Here is a 15,375-nt window from a genome sequence, read left to right as displayed (position 1 = left end):
ATTAGTAAATGAACCTATTCTCATGCCGCACAATTTTTAAAAGTGAAAAGAATGACATCAATCTCTCTAGCTAACATACAATTCTTTTAAGGAACATTATATGTTTGTCTAGGCAAACATTTGAGAGAAAGACAGGGAGACAGGAGAAAAATGCCAACTTCCTATAAGTACTATAACTCATTTAAATAATTAACATATAATTTTCACCTCCTACCCCCAACTAGCCAGTATCTGAACAATAAACCATGGAAATGTTTTCATCGGGAACCATCAAAGACAAAAAAGACCAGTCATAACCACAGATTTTAAGTCTTTTTTTCGAGGCAAGGTCTCACTCTGTCACCCAGGCTGGGGTGAAGTGGTGCAATCATGGCTCAATGCAGCCTCAAATTCCTGGGCAAAGGTAATCCTTCAGCCTCAGCCTCCCAAGTAGCTGGGACTACGAGCAGGCACATCAGGCCTGGCTAATTTTTAAAAATATTTTGCAGAGATGGGGTCTCGCTATGTTGTCTAGACTAGTCTCAAACTCCTGGCCTCAAATGATCCTCCTGCCATGGCCTCCCAAAGTGCTGGGATTACAGGTGTGAGTCACTGTACCCAGCCAAGTCTTTTTAATAAAGGAAAAATACATATTGTTGTTCTTCTCTACTTTAAAAATAAGATGAATAAAAAGAACTAATGAACATAATAAATAGTAATATAAAAACAAACCTGAGGCTTAATTCTCATTCTTTATGAAGTGCCACTAAGAGATGTATAGCAAAAGAGGAAAAAGGTAGGTAGAAGGAAGACAAAGGAGAAATCAAATGCTGGGGTGGGGAGGAAAATTCACAAGTTATGACAGAATCAGACCAAAGAGCTAAATACAGTTTAACTTACAGTTTTTGAACTTCAGGCCACAAAGTATTCTGCAGAAGATGATCCTCAGTGGGAGGCGCTAGAATAAATTGAAGCTATTTTTTACTATGTCCATTCAAATACAAAAGTGAATTCTATAGTACTTATTTAGGTCAGCAGCAATAGATAACATACTGTGTGTTCTAGTGATTTATTAAATTCTCTTTGTCACTTCTTACCAGTAAGTATGGAAGGTTGAAAGGCCACCTGCTGATACTCAAAACCAGTACTAGTTAACAGCTCCTCTTCATCAGAAGGCTGAGAAGCTATATCTCCTAGTTTAAAGAAATACATCATGAATATAGTCACTATTTTTAGGTCTCCACTTGTCTCAATATTAAGGCCACCAGATAGAAAGCAGTGGTACTTCAAAGTGGTGTGATTCACAGCTGTGTCCATGTGATTCCAAAGGCAAGAGTACTTCCATTACTCCAGTATTCTCCAAACATGCTCCTGGCAGCATTAATCAACTCCATAAAGGTTCCTTCCATTTTCCTTGATCTACCAGTTTCCAAACTTTTAAAACTACACAACCAATTCTTCAGGTTACCTACATTCTTATCTGTAGTTCTAACACTCCAGAAAACATGCTTTGTGGCAGGATGTGGTGGCTCATGACTGTAATCTCAGCACTTTGGGAGGCCAAGACAGGTGGATCATCTGAGGTCAGGAGTTCTAGACCAGTCTGGCCAATATGGTAAAATCCCATCTCTACTGAAAACACAAAAATTAGCCAGACATGATGGTACAGGCCTGTAGTCCCAGCTACTTGGGAGGCTGAGGCAGGAGAATTGCTTGAACCCAGCAGGCGGAGGTTGCAGTGAGCCAAGATCATACCCACTGCACTCCAGCCTGTGCAACACAGCAAAACTCTCTCAAAAAAAAAAAAAAAAAAAACATGCTTTGTGAAAACTGCACCTACTTCAGTGGTCTGAGTGTATACAAAGAGTACTTATCACAAAATTGGTGATGGCAAAGATAGATACATGTATTGTGATTAAAAAAAAATCAGCTTTAACAAACATTAGGTAGACATTATACAAGTGTTGACTAGGATTTAAGTACCACTACGGGTTTAATAATTTGGAAGACAAAAGCCTTACCCTGAAAGACAGCTTTATTTGATAATCCCAAAGCAGGAACAGTAGCTCCCTCTGGAAGATCACTATCTTGCTAGAATAGAAAATATAATATCTAAGTTTTAAATGCTAAAATTTTACATAATAATTTTAAAACTAAAAGTTACTGTTACTTCAGGCACTACAAAAACGTCATGCTCATAAATTCCGAGAAACAGTTTAAAGACCATCTTGTGTGGATGTCTACCTGTACTTTCACTTCCTGAACCAACAATGAAACACTAAGCAATTGCTCTCCAACAGAGAGGCCCTACCAGGCCTCCAACTCTCACCCAATCCATAAAGTCGGGCATCCTCTCATTCATAAAGGGATCTCATCGAACCATAACATTTCAATGGGTTTCTGAGTCTGACAGGAAATGCAGTGGACTGAAAATGGAAGGCCCAGAGCTCTACTTCCAAGATAATCTCACAGGCACATCCCCTGATGATGCTCATATAAACACAGATGCTTCCCAGAAGGAAACAGTTTACAGTATTAGTCATAGTATTTTCATTAAACATATCTAAATAACTGAGTATTTTAAAACTTTGTATGACTGCCATTTGAAAAGGCAGTATCTGCTTATATTTTGCAATTTAATCAATCAAACTATTACATGTGAAACTATATATAACCAAATCATCAAAACTGGCACATGCTCAGAAGCTAAGAGTGTTCTGTACAATTGAGACTTTAATACAGAAGCTGAAACTAGACACGAACATGAATAGTAAGAATTTAAAACCAACAAAAATGGCTACCAGGAACACAAGTATGCTTTATCTCAGAAACCAAGAAAAACTAACATAGAAAGGAACAATAAGAGGCATTCCTACACACCAATCCCAAAACTTGGTATGGGAGCAAAACCCAAATGGGAGCAAGCAGCTCGCCACTCTACAAGATCCCTGTATCTTAGGACACAGAACTAAGTGTATAACTGGGACTAAGCCTTTCAAGGAATCCTAAAACTCCATTTCAATTCCTAGAACTGAAGAGATCCTGAAACTAACTGCCCCTCCAACTCCATATGCTTAGATCTACATAAGAACCACAATCAAGACTTCCCTTTTGATCTTGTTCCTATTGTCCATTATTATCAGAAACAAGCACAACAGAATCTTAAAACCTCTTCACATAATCAAGCAAGCCTGTAGAATGAGGTGCTGAGTATATATTCCAGGAAATTCAGTTGGGCACTTGATTTCCAATTAATTTCACTTTCTTCTCCAGTCTTACCAGACTGGTGCTAGTTTCACTGCCTTCAGAGTCTCTTGGCTTCCAGATAACTCTCTTCCAAAATGCTTTTCATCACTCTTTGTGTAGAAGCCTCCAATAGCACCCCACAGTTGGACTGTGCCTGCCTCCCAAGATCCTTCACCATGGACTTTCCCCATTCTCTCCACTTCCATCCAGTCTTCATTTCAACAGGTACCACAACAGCTCTGGCCTCCCCTTTGTTCTCTCTCTCCTTCTTTTTGCCTATCAAAAGGGTACCTACCCTTTTAGAACTCAGAACCAGATTTGTGACTCAACTCTATGTGAAGGACTGTATGATATGGACTTCTGCATAACATAACTATCTTCTTAATTTTCCTTTCAAAATTACTTCATATTTTTATAATCCATGTATTTTTAAAAGTAGCTCAAATCTTTTTTAGAAACGAGTATAAACATAAAAAAAGTTACTCTTACAAAACCCAAATGAAGTCCCATTAAACATGTTCTCGTTATTCCAATACAATGATCTCTTCCTTCTATGAAATTTACTTTAGTACAAGATTAAGCAATTAACTGGTCTCATTTAATAAGTGCAGGTACATTAGTTCCACTGCCCACTACCTCTACCCTTACCCTACAGCTAGATGTTAATCCCCTTGAAAACAGCATCCATCTTTTATTTTGCTTTATTCTAGGTACCTAACGCAGTGACAAAACATAGTATTCATGTCTCAATTGAACACTAATGCAGCTTTACAGTATTTTTAGCTCATTTGCTATACAAAATTTCTGGTTTTAGTATTTAAATCATTACACCTCACAGTGCACAAAAAAGCCTGTCAAACCATTAAGAAACAATAAGACTTTTGGACAGGCATGGTGGCTCATGCCTGTAATACCAGCACTTTGGGAGGCTGAGGTGGGTGGATCACCTGAGGTCCGGAGTTTGAGACCAACCTGCCCAACATGGAGAAACCCCGTCTCTACTAAAAAATACAAAAATTAGCTGGGCATGGTGGTGCATGCCTGTAATCCCAGTTACTCAGGAGGCTAAGGCAGGGGAATCACTTGAACCCAGGAGGCGGAGGTTGCAGTGAGCCGAGATCGTGCCATTGCACTCCAGCCTGGACAACAAGAGCAAAACTCCATCTCAAAAAAAGAAACAATATGACTTTCTTTCTACCCATATGTTCCATTTAAAGCCTGAGGCAAAAATTTCTTAAATTTAAAATGAAGTGACTAGATTTAGGTAAAATATTTAGAGAAATACTCACATTACAAAGCACATGATTCAGTGATTGTCCTGTAATGGCACAAAAATTTTCCACGAAATTCCGAGGTGCAGAAAAAACCCGAAGAACTTTTTCGTCTGCTCCAGATACAAACTGAAACCGATTAACCATTGTCAAACATTTTAGCTCATACCCATGTATCTGAGGTCTTGCAATTTCATGCCAAGTCACCTGGGTAAAACAGGATAAGCAAAAAATTATCGTTCAAAACCTGAATTTTCAACAAGCAAATTATTAGATAAAAATTATTTACTATACAATGGAAATATAACCATGGGGGCAAATTCATCCATGAATAAACCACACTTGGACAGTATTGGTAATAATCACCTAGAGCCACAGAAAATCACTCAAAATCATTTGACTTGTTTTTTCAGTTAATTACAGGTGTTGTTCCCAATATTCTCAACTCTATTTATTGAATCATGTGTTACTGAAGCAATAATGTTAGTGGCAAACTTCATTAGCTCTTACAGAATGACTCATAGTTAGTTCCATGAATTTCGATCAGAAACTGAAGCAGAGGATCCTGATTTTCTCTACCACATAGCAGTTCAGAGTTTACCAATAGTGAAGTTTTACAACTGTTTGAGCTTAAGGCCAGCATTAGCAATTAACTGGTCTAATCTAATAATTACAGGTACATTAGTTCCACTGCCCCCTACCTATACCCCTACCCTTCAGCTAGATGGTAATCTCCTTGAAAACAGAATCTACCTTTTACATTTTGTTCTATTCTAGGTGCCTAACATAGTGAAAATTTCCTTAAACAAGAAATACCCTATGCTGGGTGTGTGGCTCACACCTGTAATCCCAGCGCTTTGGGAGGTGGAGGCAGGTGGATCACGAGGTCAGGAATTTAAGACCAGCCTGGCCAAGATGGTGAAACCCCATCTCTACTAAAAATACAAAAATCAGCTGGAAGTGATGGTGCATGCCTGTAATCCCAGCTACTAGAGAGCCTGAGACAGAGAATTCCTTGAATCCGGGAGGTGGAGGTTGCAGTGAGCCAAGATTGTGCCACTGCACTCCAGCCTGGTGACAGAGCAAGATTCCATCTCAAAAAAAAAAAAAGAACTGTTGTCAACTACTATCATCTAATACTATATGACTTTAGGCTTTTATTATACACTTGATAATGCTTCCTAATGAATTAAACCTAAAATTATCAGACATAACAAAACTGGGCAACACAGCATTACCCTGTCTCAAAAAAAAATCTAAAAATTAGCTGGGTGTGGTGGCTCACACCTGTAGTCTTAGTTACTTGGGAGGCTGAGGCAGGAGGATCACTTGAGACCAGGAGTTCAAGGCCAGCCTGCACAACATACCAAGATCCTGTCTCTACAAAAAACAAAAAGTCCAACCGTTTTCCAGGGTGGCTGTATCATTCTGCATCCTTACCAGCACTTGTTAATATATTTTTTACTTTATTCAAGAGGGTGTGTGGAGGTATTGCATCATGGTTCGTTTTTTGTTTTTTTTGTTTTTTTTTTTTTTCGAGACAGAGTGTTGCTCTGTTGCCCAGGCTGGAATGCAATGGCATGATCTCAACTCACTGCAAACTCCACCTCCCGGATTCAAGCAATTCTCTGCCTCAGCCTCCCAAGTAGCTCGGATTACAAGTGCCTGTCACCACACCTGGCTAATTTTTGTATTTTTAGTAGAGATGGGGTTTCACCATCTTGGCCAGGCTGGTTTAAACTCCTGACCTTGTGATGCACCTGCTTCAGCCTCCCAAAGTGCTGACATTACAGGCGTGAGCCACCACACCCAGTGCATCATGGTTCTAATCTGCATTTTCCTAATGGCTAGCTAGCATAGTTGCCCTAATTTTCATGTGTTCATGGATATTTTCTTTCAAATAGATTAGTAAAATAAGAGGCCAGGTACAGTGGCTCATGCCTGTAATCCCAACACTTTGAGAGGCTAAGGCAAGTGGATGACCTAAGGTCAGGAGTTCAAGACCAGTCTGGCCAACACAGTGAAACCCCATCTCTATTAAAAATACAGTAAGTAGATGGGCGTGGTAGTGGGTGTGTCTAATCCCAGCTATTCCACAGGCTGAGAGAGGAGAATTGCTTGAACCTGGAGGACGCTGCAGTGCACCAAGATTGCACCACTGCACTCCAGTCTGGGTGATGTGAGTGAAACTCTGTCCCAAAACTAAATAAATAAATACATAAAAGAAGACATTTTACCTGTGATTGGTCTTTTCTCTTCCATGGAGCAAAAAGTCTAGTTGTCTGATCAGTACCAACAGTGATAATAAATTCTCCTTCTGGATCCCAGACTAAGTCTTGGACACCATCAAAGTGTCCTGAAATGACAATCTCTGGAGTCCACTCTCTCTGCAAAGAAAGTGCTCATGGCACATATCAAAATAATCAGACTACCACCAAAGTAAAGCACTCATGTCTGGTAACAGAGAAGACTAAAGCCCTCTGGCAAGGTGAAAAGCTAAGTATACAAGATTGGATCACAGAATAACAGGATCCACTTTCCAATCAATCACATAAGAGCTTAGGCATTCAAATATGTGTTGTATCCTTTAAAGCAGTAAATGTGGGAACTTTCCCCCCATTCATCATTTACTGAGCAGCCAGGCACTACTTAACCTGTGTCTCAATTATAGAATAAAACAGGTATTATAATAGCACCTACCTTCTAGGGTTATTATGAGGATTAAATGAGGTACATTTGTAAAGTACATAAGATAATTCTGGTATATACTAGGTTCTATGTATTTATTAAGCTAAATGAAAATTGCATAAAATGTAAAAATACTGTGTAAGACGAGTTAGTGGATGTGGGCCTGATGGCTTTATAAGTAAAAGGAGTTACAGGTGTAGTGACAGAAAAAAATGAATCAAACCTAGTTGGTTCACCCACTAAGAAGCCTGCAACAACCATATAAACAAACAATGACAACAAAATAGAGAAAATGTCACGTGCCTGGTCCATAGAGCATCTTTTTGAACAACCTCAAGTGGGAATAAAACAACCTTTAGAGGAAAATTAAATGTGTATAAATAGCTAATAGGTCATTCAAAATCTAGTCTGATGGATAAGTCAGTGACTACACTATATTATTTCTGATTAAAAAAAAAAAGGCTGTGACAAAAAATGTTACTGCCTCTGTGAACAAAAACTGATTCTAAAGTTAGCACTAATGGGCGTTTACAAAAAGGTCTGCTCAATGGACAGCACTTTTGAACTAACAATACAGTTTCTCACAGTAACAGTCCTAAAGGGCAGTGTTCAGCTTTTAAAAAAATCACCTTTGACTGTAACGATGTACCCCTCTGCTGTGGGATGTTGACAGTGGGGAGGCTATAAGTTGATGTATGGGGGTAGAGGGTCATGGAAACTCTATTCCTTCAGATCAATTTTGCTGTTAACCTAAAACTGCTCTATTAAAAAAAAAAAAAGTCTATTTAAAAAACAAGTCACTTTCAATCCAATAAACCAACAAATGTTAAGCGTTTCCCTGAGTTCTATGAGCTGCCCCAAATTAACTGAACCTAAAGAGGCAGTTGAGGGAACCCCAACTTGAAGCTGGCCAGTCAGAAGTTCCTGAGGCCTAGGCTTGTGACTGGTGGAGTAGGGGACACAGTCTTGGGGACTGAGCTCTGAACCTCTGGGATCTGACACTATCTCTAGGTAGAGAGTGTTGAAACTGAATTAGAAGACACCCAGCTGGTGTCTGCTGCTTGGTATGTGGGGCAAAGAAATCCCCACACATTTACTTACAGAAGTTGATGATTATTGTTGTGTAAGAGAGAGTTTTCCCTACCTTCTTGATGTTAGTGAAGCAGGATTTGCTGGAAAGGCCCTGACTCACAGAAACATGTGGTTTGGGAATAAAAAGGATAAAAGGATGGGGAATGAGGAATCTTTGATCACAGGCTCACCAATGGTATGAAGCTGCAGCTGTGTTGAGATCAGCGACTAAAGGTTATAGTTACCAGTGGAATTTAGAGGTAGATCCAACTCCAAGAGTTGGTTCATTGGATGCATAAGGAAATGCAAACTACTCAGAAAAAAGTGAAATATTCAATCCAATATTCAATCCCTTGGTTACTGTTACCTATAATGGCTAAAATGAAAGTACATGAGGGTGTTGAGTAAGGACTGGAGGCTGGGCCCAGCTCAAATGTGGGTGTGAACTCAGGCTACTAGCCTCAAAGTCACCCACAAAGGAGAGAATTATGCAGGGACAATAGAAAGTATTGCTAAGCTCTGTGGTTACTAAGAAGGTATTCAATGTGGGGGAAGGGCAAAACCTAGTAACTACTGAAACCAAAGGGTATAGTGTGAAGGAATTGTTACATGTTATAGACCGGTATCATCAGCTTCTTTAGGAACCTTTGCTAAAATGGATGATGAGAGTGATTAAATTAGGGGCAGTATAATTTGTTTTAAATGCTACAGAGTGGAAGAGTATGTTTGGGTTGATGCAGGACCCACAGCTCACAAGTGAACAATCATGGATGAGGACAAATAATCCAGACACAAATATTATTCCTGAGGGAACAGCCAGCCAGGTAGACAGGATAAAAACCACTATAAGGTCTGTTTACCCCTGAAAATGGGGACTGCCTAACGTAATCTATAAATACCACGTGTAACACCCCAGATGGGGCACCAAAATGCTTTGTATGTATGCCTTGTGAGACTGGCTTTGTGATGACAGGGATATTCACCTGCTGAATATGCCTGTTACCCAGGTCCTGGTAAATGCTATGGTTAAGGGGGTCCCTTCTACATGGGCACCCCATGTGGTGGTGCTGCAGAATTGATAAACAGTTCAAAAAGCCTTATCAAACTTGCTGTCTAAGCTTCTCCTCATGAGTCTTACAGATGCTAATAAAAACATTAGGTTAAGAAAAAATAGGGAAGGTAAAAGGGAGAGTTAAGGATTCATTCCAGAAAGGCGGAAATTTTTAAATGGCTATTAATAAGGTGAATAAAGAAAACATTGATGCAATGAAACTAAGAAGAAAAACAAAGGGAAGAGTCATGGGACTCACACCAGCAGGATGGAAATCTTTAGATGGCTATTAAGAAACAGAATAAATAAAACAGAAACTGATGGTGTTAAAACAAAGATCTTTGCGCACTGACGCGATCATGGCTCACTACAGCCTCATCCTCCCTCCCAGGCCCAAATGATCTTCCCACTTCAGCCTCTGAGTAGCTGAAAAAAAACATTAAAAAACCAGAACTGGCCAGGCATGGTGGCTCATGCCTGTAATCCAAACACTTTGGGAGGCTAAGGAGGGTAGATCACTTGAGGTCAGGAGTTCAAGACCAGCCTGGCCAACATGGTGAAACCCTACTTCTACTAAAAATAAAAATAAAAAAATTAGCCGGGCATGGTGGTGGGCACATGCAATCCTAGCTGCTCAGGAGGCTGAGACAGGAGAATCAATTGAACCTCGGAGGTGAAGGTGCAGTGAGCCGAGATCACGCCATTGCACTCCAGCCTGGGCCACAAGAGCAAAACTCCATCTCAAAAAAACAAAAACAGAAGATACTAAATGGATATGAATGGCCAATTGTTATTTCTTCACACTAAAGAATTAGCCATGGGCCGGGCGTGGTGGCTCACACCTGTAATCCCAGCACTTTGGGAGGCTGAGGCAGGTGGATCACGAGGTCAAGAGATTAAGACCATCCTGGTCAACATGGTGAAACCCCGTTTCTACTAAAAATACAAAAATTGGCTGGGCATGGTGGCGCGTGCCTGTAATCCCAGCTACTCGGGAGGCTGAGGCAGAACTGCCTGAACCCAGGAGGTGGAGGTTGCGGTGAGCCGAGATCGCGCCATTGCACTCCAGCCTGGGTAATAAGAGCGAAACTCCAACTCAAAAAAAAAGAATTAGCCACACCTGGCTAATTTTTGTATTTTTTGTAGAGACAAGGTTTGCCATGTTGCCCTGGCTTGTCTCAAACCCCTGGGCTCAAGAGATCCATCCACGTCAGCCTTCCTAAGTGTTAGGATTACAGGTGTGAGATACCATGCCTGGCCTAAAACAAAGGTATTAATACAACACTATCAGAGGTTGGCTGGACCAAAGGGAGTCCCTCCTGGTCTCCTACCTTTAAAGGATGCCAAACCAGTTTACTGTATTTCTCCCAGTTTGGAGAAACGTTAAAAGCTGGAAGGTAGAGCAGGTCATGGTGGCCCATGCCTATAATTTCAGCACTTTGGGAGGGAGAAGTGGGTAGACTGCTTGAGCCCAGGAGTCTGAGACCAGCCTGGGCAACATGGCAAAACCCTGTCTCTACAAAAAATACAAAAAGTTAGCCGGGTATTGTGATGCCTGCCTAAAGTCTCAACTACTCACGAGGTGGAGGTGGGAAGATCGATTGAGCCCAGGAAGTTGAGACTGCAGTCAGCCAGGACTGCACAACTGTACCCCAGCCTAGGCAACAGAATGAGACCCCATCTCAAAAAAATAAAGAAAAAAAAAGCTGGAAGGCAGAGACTACAATGAAAAATGTGATCTGGCCTGGGACAATAGTGGGGGAAACTAATGAAGATAAAGACTGACAAAAGGGCTGGAGTTTTTAGGTTCAACCCTCAGCAGCAAGGGACCCAAAGCTTTTTCCACAAGAAAGAGTAAAGCTTGGGGGTGAAGTTCCTGAAAAGAGAACATAAAAAAGTAAGTGTTGGCCGGGCACGGTGGCTCAAGCCTGTAATCCCAGCACTTTGGGAGGCTGAGGCGGGTGGATCACGAGGTCAAGAGATCGAGAGCATCCTGGTCAACATGGTGAAACCCTGTCTCTACTAAAAATACAAAAAATTAGCTGGGCATGGTGGCGTGTACCTGTAATCCCAGCTACTCAGGAGGCTGAGGCAGGAGAACTGCCTGAACCCAAGAGGCGGAGGTTGCGATGAGCCGCGATTGCACCATTGCACTCCAGCCTGGGTAACAAGAGCGAAACTCCGTCTCAAAAAAAAAAAAAAGTGTTAATAGGATTAGGAAAGTTGGTATATTTAAACACACTTCATATGAAGTGGTTGCATCTCTTTTACCTGATTATATGATGGGAATGAACGTTGTTTCTGATTGGGGAATATTTCCCCTACCTGGTACTGTAAAACAGAAGGCATGTAAATCTGACCTTCAGGCAATATTAACTGGATATGCTAAATGGGAACCAGAATTGCCTGAACCACAAAATGCAGAGTAGAAGCCAGAGTGCTGGGAAGGATAAATTCTCTACTTCATCACCCACTGTGGCAGAGCTCCTCAGGCTTATGGCTAAAGCCTCTGAGCACCTCCCAGTAACAACTACTGGGGTTTGGACTAGAGAATTTCCACTTGAGGGGCATTTACTGTCTTGCCCCTCAAGACATTAGCTGAAACTACCCCTAAGATACCTGAAATACCCACAGTCTCCGGTGATGTCAGAGAAACATTCTAATGGGGACGGCAGTGCCAGGAAGAGTTCCATAATAAAATGGAAATAGTTTATGCTACCTGCGGAATGCAAGGAGGAGATAACACAAGCAAAGAGTTTCTCTTCCCCTAGAACTGACTCTGGAAGTATGTGAAAAACTGCTGGATTCTGCAGTGTCAGATGAATAGCTCTCAAGAACTGCTTAGTTAATAGATGGCAATTCCAAGGTAACTAATGCCAGGAAGAACTGCTCTGTTTGTCAGCAAGAGAGACAGAGACTGCTGATGACTACAGGACACAGACTCTGGTGAGAAGGCCGTGAACATGGCTGGCAAGTAAGACTGACGCTAGTAGCCCTGGGGAACTATAAATGGGTCTTGACAGGAACTGAAACTGACTGTGTAGTAGGTTTTGCTTATCCAGTGGAAGATAAAAATGCTCAATGTGCCATTAAAAAACCAGCAGAAGATATTAAACTGATCTGGATGGCTGACCACATCTCTTCAGACCAAAGAATACACTGTACAGCTCATAATATCCAACTATGGGCAGATCTATCTCCTCCTTAGAGTCATAGTTTGACAGAGAAGTAGAATGGGCAACTGAAACATTTGTTATCTAAAATAGGGAGAGATAGGCCGGGCATGGTGGCTCACGCCTATAATCCCAGCACTTTGGGAGGCCGAGGCGGGTGGATCACGAGGTCAAGAAATCGAGACCATCCTGGTCAACAAGGTGAAACCCTGTCTCTACTAAAAATACAAAAATTAGCTGGGCCTGGTGGTGAACGCCTGTAGTCCCAGCTACTCAGGAGGCTGAGGCAGGAGAATTGCTTGAACCCAGAAGGCGGAGGCTGTGGTGAGCCGAGATCGTGCCATTGCACTCCAGTCTGGGTAACAAGAGCGAAACTCAGTCTGAAATAATAATAATAATAATAAAAATAAAATAGGGGGAGATAAAAGCACGAAGGGCTGGCTTATATATACCTTCATGAGTGTGTACTCACATTCAACATGAGTGGAACTTGAGTGTCCCTGCTAGATTTTTTGTTTTTCTTGTTGATGGGGAAGGGGGTTGAGGAGGTTGCTGGTATGACTAATGTCCCTGCTGGGTTTTTTGCTTTTCTTGATGATATGGGGAAGGGGGTTGGGGAGGATGCTGGTATGACTATGCAGTTCTTGCCAAGGGAGGAGTACACTGGTAAAATGACTACGGTTTTTTTTTTCTTTCTTCCCCAAATCACCTTAAAAAAAAAATGTCTTTTATTTTTTCTCCTCTACTTGATGCAGTGGTCCTAGGACCAGGGCTGCAAGAAGTGCTGAAACAGCAGGGACACACACACACACACACACACACACACACACACACACACACGACATTTAACTATGTCTCTAAGCATTATATCAAAACTCCTAAGGCATGGGGGTAGGTTTGTACCTTCACCCATCTAGCAAAATTGGGCCTAAAGGTGAAAATAGCTACACTGCCTGCTGGTAAAAACAGCTCACTAGTTTGGCATCTACCTAACCTCACCCTGTCTGAATGTAGTGGACCGAGGAGCTACTTGCTTGACTTGTATTACTGCCAGCAATCTAGACCAGCACAATGGCAATTCTAATGTTCCTTCAAAAGGTGAAAAGGTTTGGGTACTAATAAAGAAAGGAAAGTAGCAGCTGAGAGTAAAGAAATGAATAAATGGATCACTGAGGAAAATTCAATATTACATTAACAACTCAGAAGAGAGTCTCAGAGCAAGAGATGACACTGTCTCTTAGCTCAATTATCCCAGGTGTCTTAAAGAGTGAAGCTGTATATAATATGTACCGAGACCACTCCTTCTGAAACCTGACAAGATTGGAGGAAATCTGCAAACCTGAGTGGCCTCATCCTGGGAAGCATTCATACAGTATGACGGACTAGACTAATGATTGATTTTGGGTGTGTGTATACATTTTCTTTTTTGAGGCAGGGTCTTGCTCTATTGCCCAGGCTGGAATGCAGTGGCTTAACCATGGCTCACTGCAGTCTCAACTTCCGAGGCTCACGCAATCCTCCTGCGTCATCCTTCCAAGTAGCTAGGACCACAGGCGCCTGCAACCATGCCCAGGGCTGCATACCCGTGGCTAATTTTTAAAATTATTTATACAGATGGGGATCTTCCTATGTTTCCCAAGCTGGTCTCGAGCTCCTAGGCTCAAGTAATCCTCCCACCTTGGCCTCCCAAAGCAATGAGATTACAAGCATAGGCTGCCACACCCAACCTATATTTTTTTATGTAAAGGATCCCTGGCCTGAGATGTTAGGTACTTTGGTTTTCTTTGACAATAGTTCCTGGCTTAAAACTCCCACAGCCCTGTTACAGTCTTCAGTTACAATGTTGGTATGTTAGGCTTCAGGGGCAGGCCTCTGACTGACTGTCTCCTGACCTCCTTTCACCTGCCCCAAAACAGGACTCTAATCTTCCCCACCTGTCTGATTGTACGTCTTAAACCCCACCATAAGAGGGTTCCGCCCTGGGGGAAAAAATGCTGACATCATGAAACTTCCATAATAACCAAAGAGGACACAGTTCAGGGAGCTTGCAAATAGCTAAGCACATGAAGGTTCCTGTAGGATGGTACGCCCAGGGAGGGCATGGAAGCTTGGTACCCCTTCTCCCATACCTCACCTTGTATGTCTCTTCTTCTGTTTCTTTTGCAATATCCTTTATAACACACCAATAAGTGTTAAAAAATAATAATATAAAATATGTTAAATATTTTTATATAAAATAATATGTGCCAGGCCTTGTTTTGCACATCATATAAATATTAACTCATTTAAGCTTCATAAAAACTCTTTAAGTAGGCTGGGTGCGATGGCTCATGCCTGTAATCCCAGCACTTTGGGAGGCCAAGGTTGGTGGATCACCTGAGGTCAGGGGTTTGAGACCAGCCTGGCTAACATGGTGAAAGCCTGTTTCTACTAAAAATACAAAATTAGCCAGGAGTGGTGGTGGGCACCTGTAATCCCAACTACTCAGGACGCTGAGGCAAGAGAATCACTTGAACCCAGGAGGCAGAGGCTGTAGTGAGGCAAGATCACACCATTGTACTCCAGCCTAGGCAAAAGAACAAAACTCCGTCTCAAAAACAAAACAAAAAAATAACCCTGTAAATAGCTGCTATTAACAATCCACATGCCAGATGCAGTGGCTCACACCTGTAATCCCAGCACTTTGGGAGACTGAGCAGGAGGATGAGGACCAGCCTGGGCAACAAAGCAAGACCCTGTGTCTACAAAAAAAAATTTAATTATTTGCTGGGTGTGGTGATGCACACATATAGTTCCAACTACTCAGGAAGCTGAAGTGTGAAGACTGCTTAACCCCAGGAGTATGAGGTTGCAGTAAGCTATGATCACTCTAGGTGACAGAGATCCTGTTAAAAGA

The 15,375-nt window shown here is 41.7% G+C and overlaps 1 protein-coding gene across 7 annotated transcripts in view; it reads right to left on the bottom strand.

Moving 5' to 3' along the window:
- Window positions 1–15,375, bottom strand: part of ELP2 (elongator acetyltransferase complex subunit 2) — a 46,824-nt gene that overhangs the window by 13,156 nt on the left and 18,293 nt on the right. For all 7 annotated transcript variants that reach the window (XR_008476048.2, XM_035270891.3, XM_054244139.2 and 4 more), the window contains 5 exons: window positions 6,734–6,883; window positions 4,515–4,703; window positions 2,001–2,070; window positions 1,077–1,172; window positions 880–937 (listed from right to left, as the gene is read on the bottom strand). Coding sequence is in view for 6 of the 7 variants with exons in the window: in XM_035270891.3 (XP_035126782.3) it covers window positions 880–937; window positions 1,077–1,172; window positions 2,001–2,070; window positions 4,515–4,703; window positions 6,734–6,883 (563 nt within the window). In the remaining variant the exon portion in view is untranslated. The remainder of the gene's footprint in view (window positions 1–879; window positions 938–1,076; window positions 1,173–2,000; window positions 2,071–4,514; window positions 4,704–6,733; window positions 6,884–15,375) is intronic.

The sequence above is a fragment of the Callithrix jacchus genome, chromosome 13, assembly GCF_049354715.1.
Source record: "Callithrix jacchus isolate 240 chromosome 13, calJac240_pri, whole genome shotgun sequence".
Classification (NCBI taxonomy): domain Eukaryota; kingdom Metazoa; phylum Chordata; class Mammalia; order Primates; family Cebidae; genus Callithrix; species Callithrix jacchus.
Note: the sequence above shows the minus strand (reverse complement) of the source record. Positions and strands in the feature narration are given on the sequence as shown.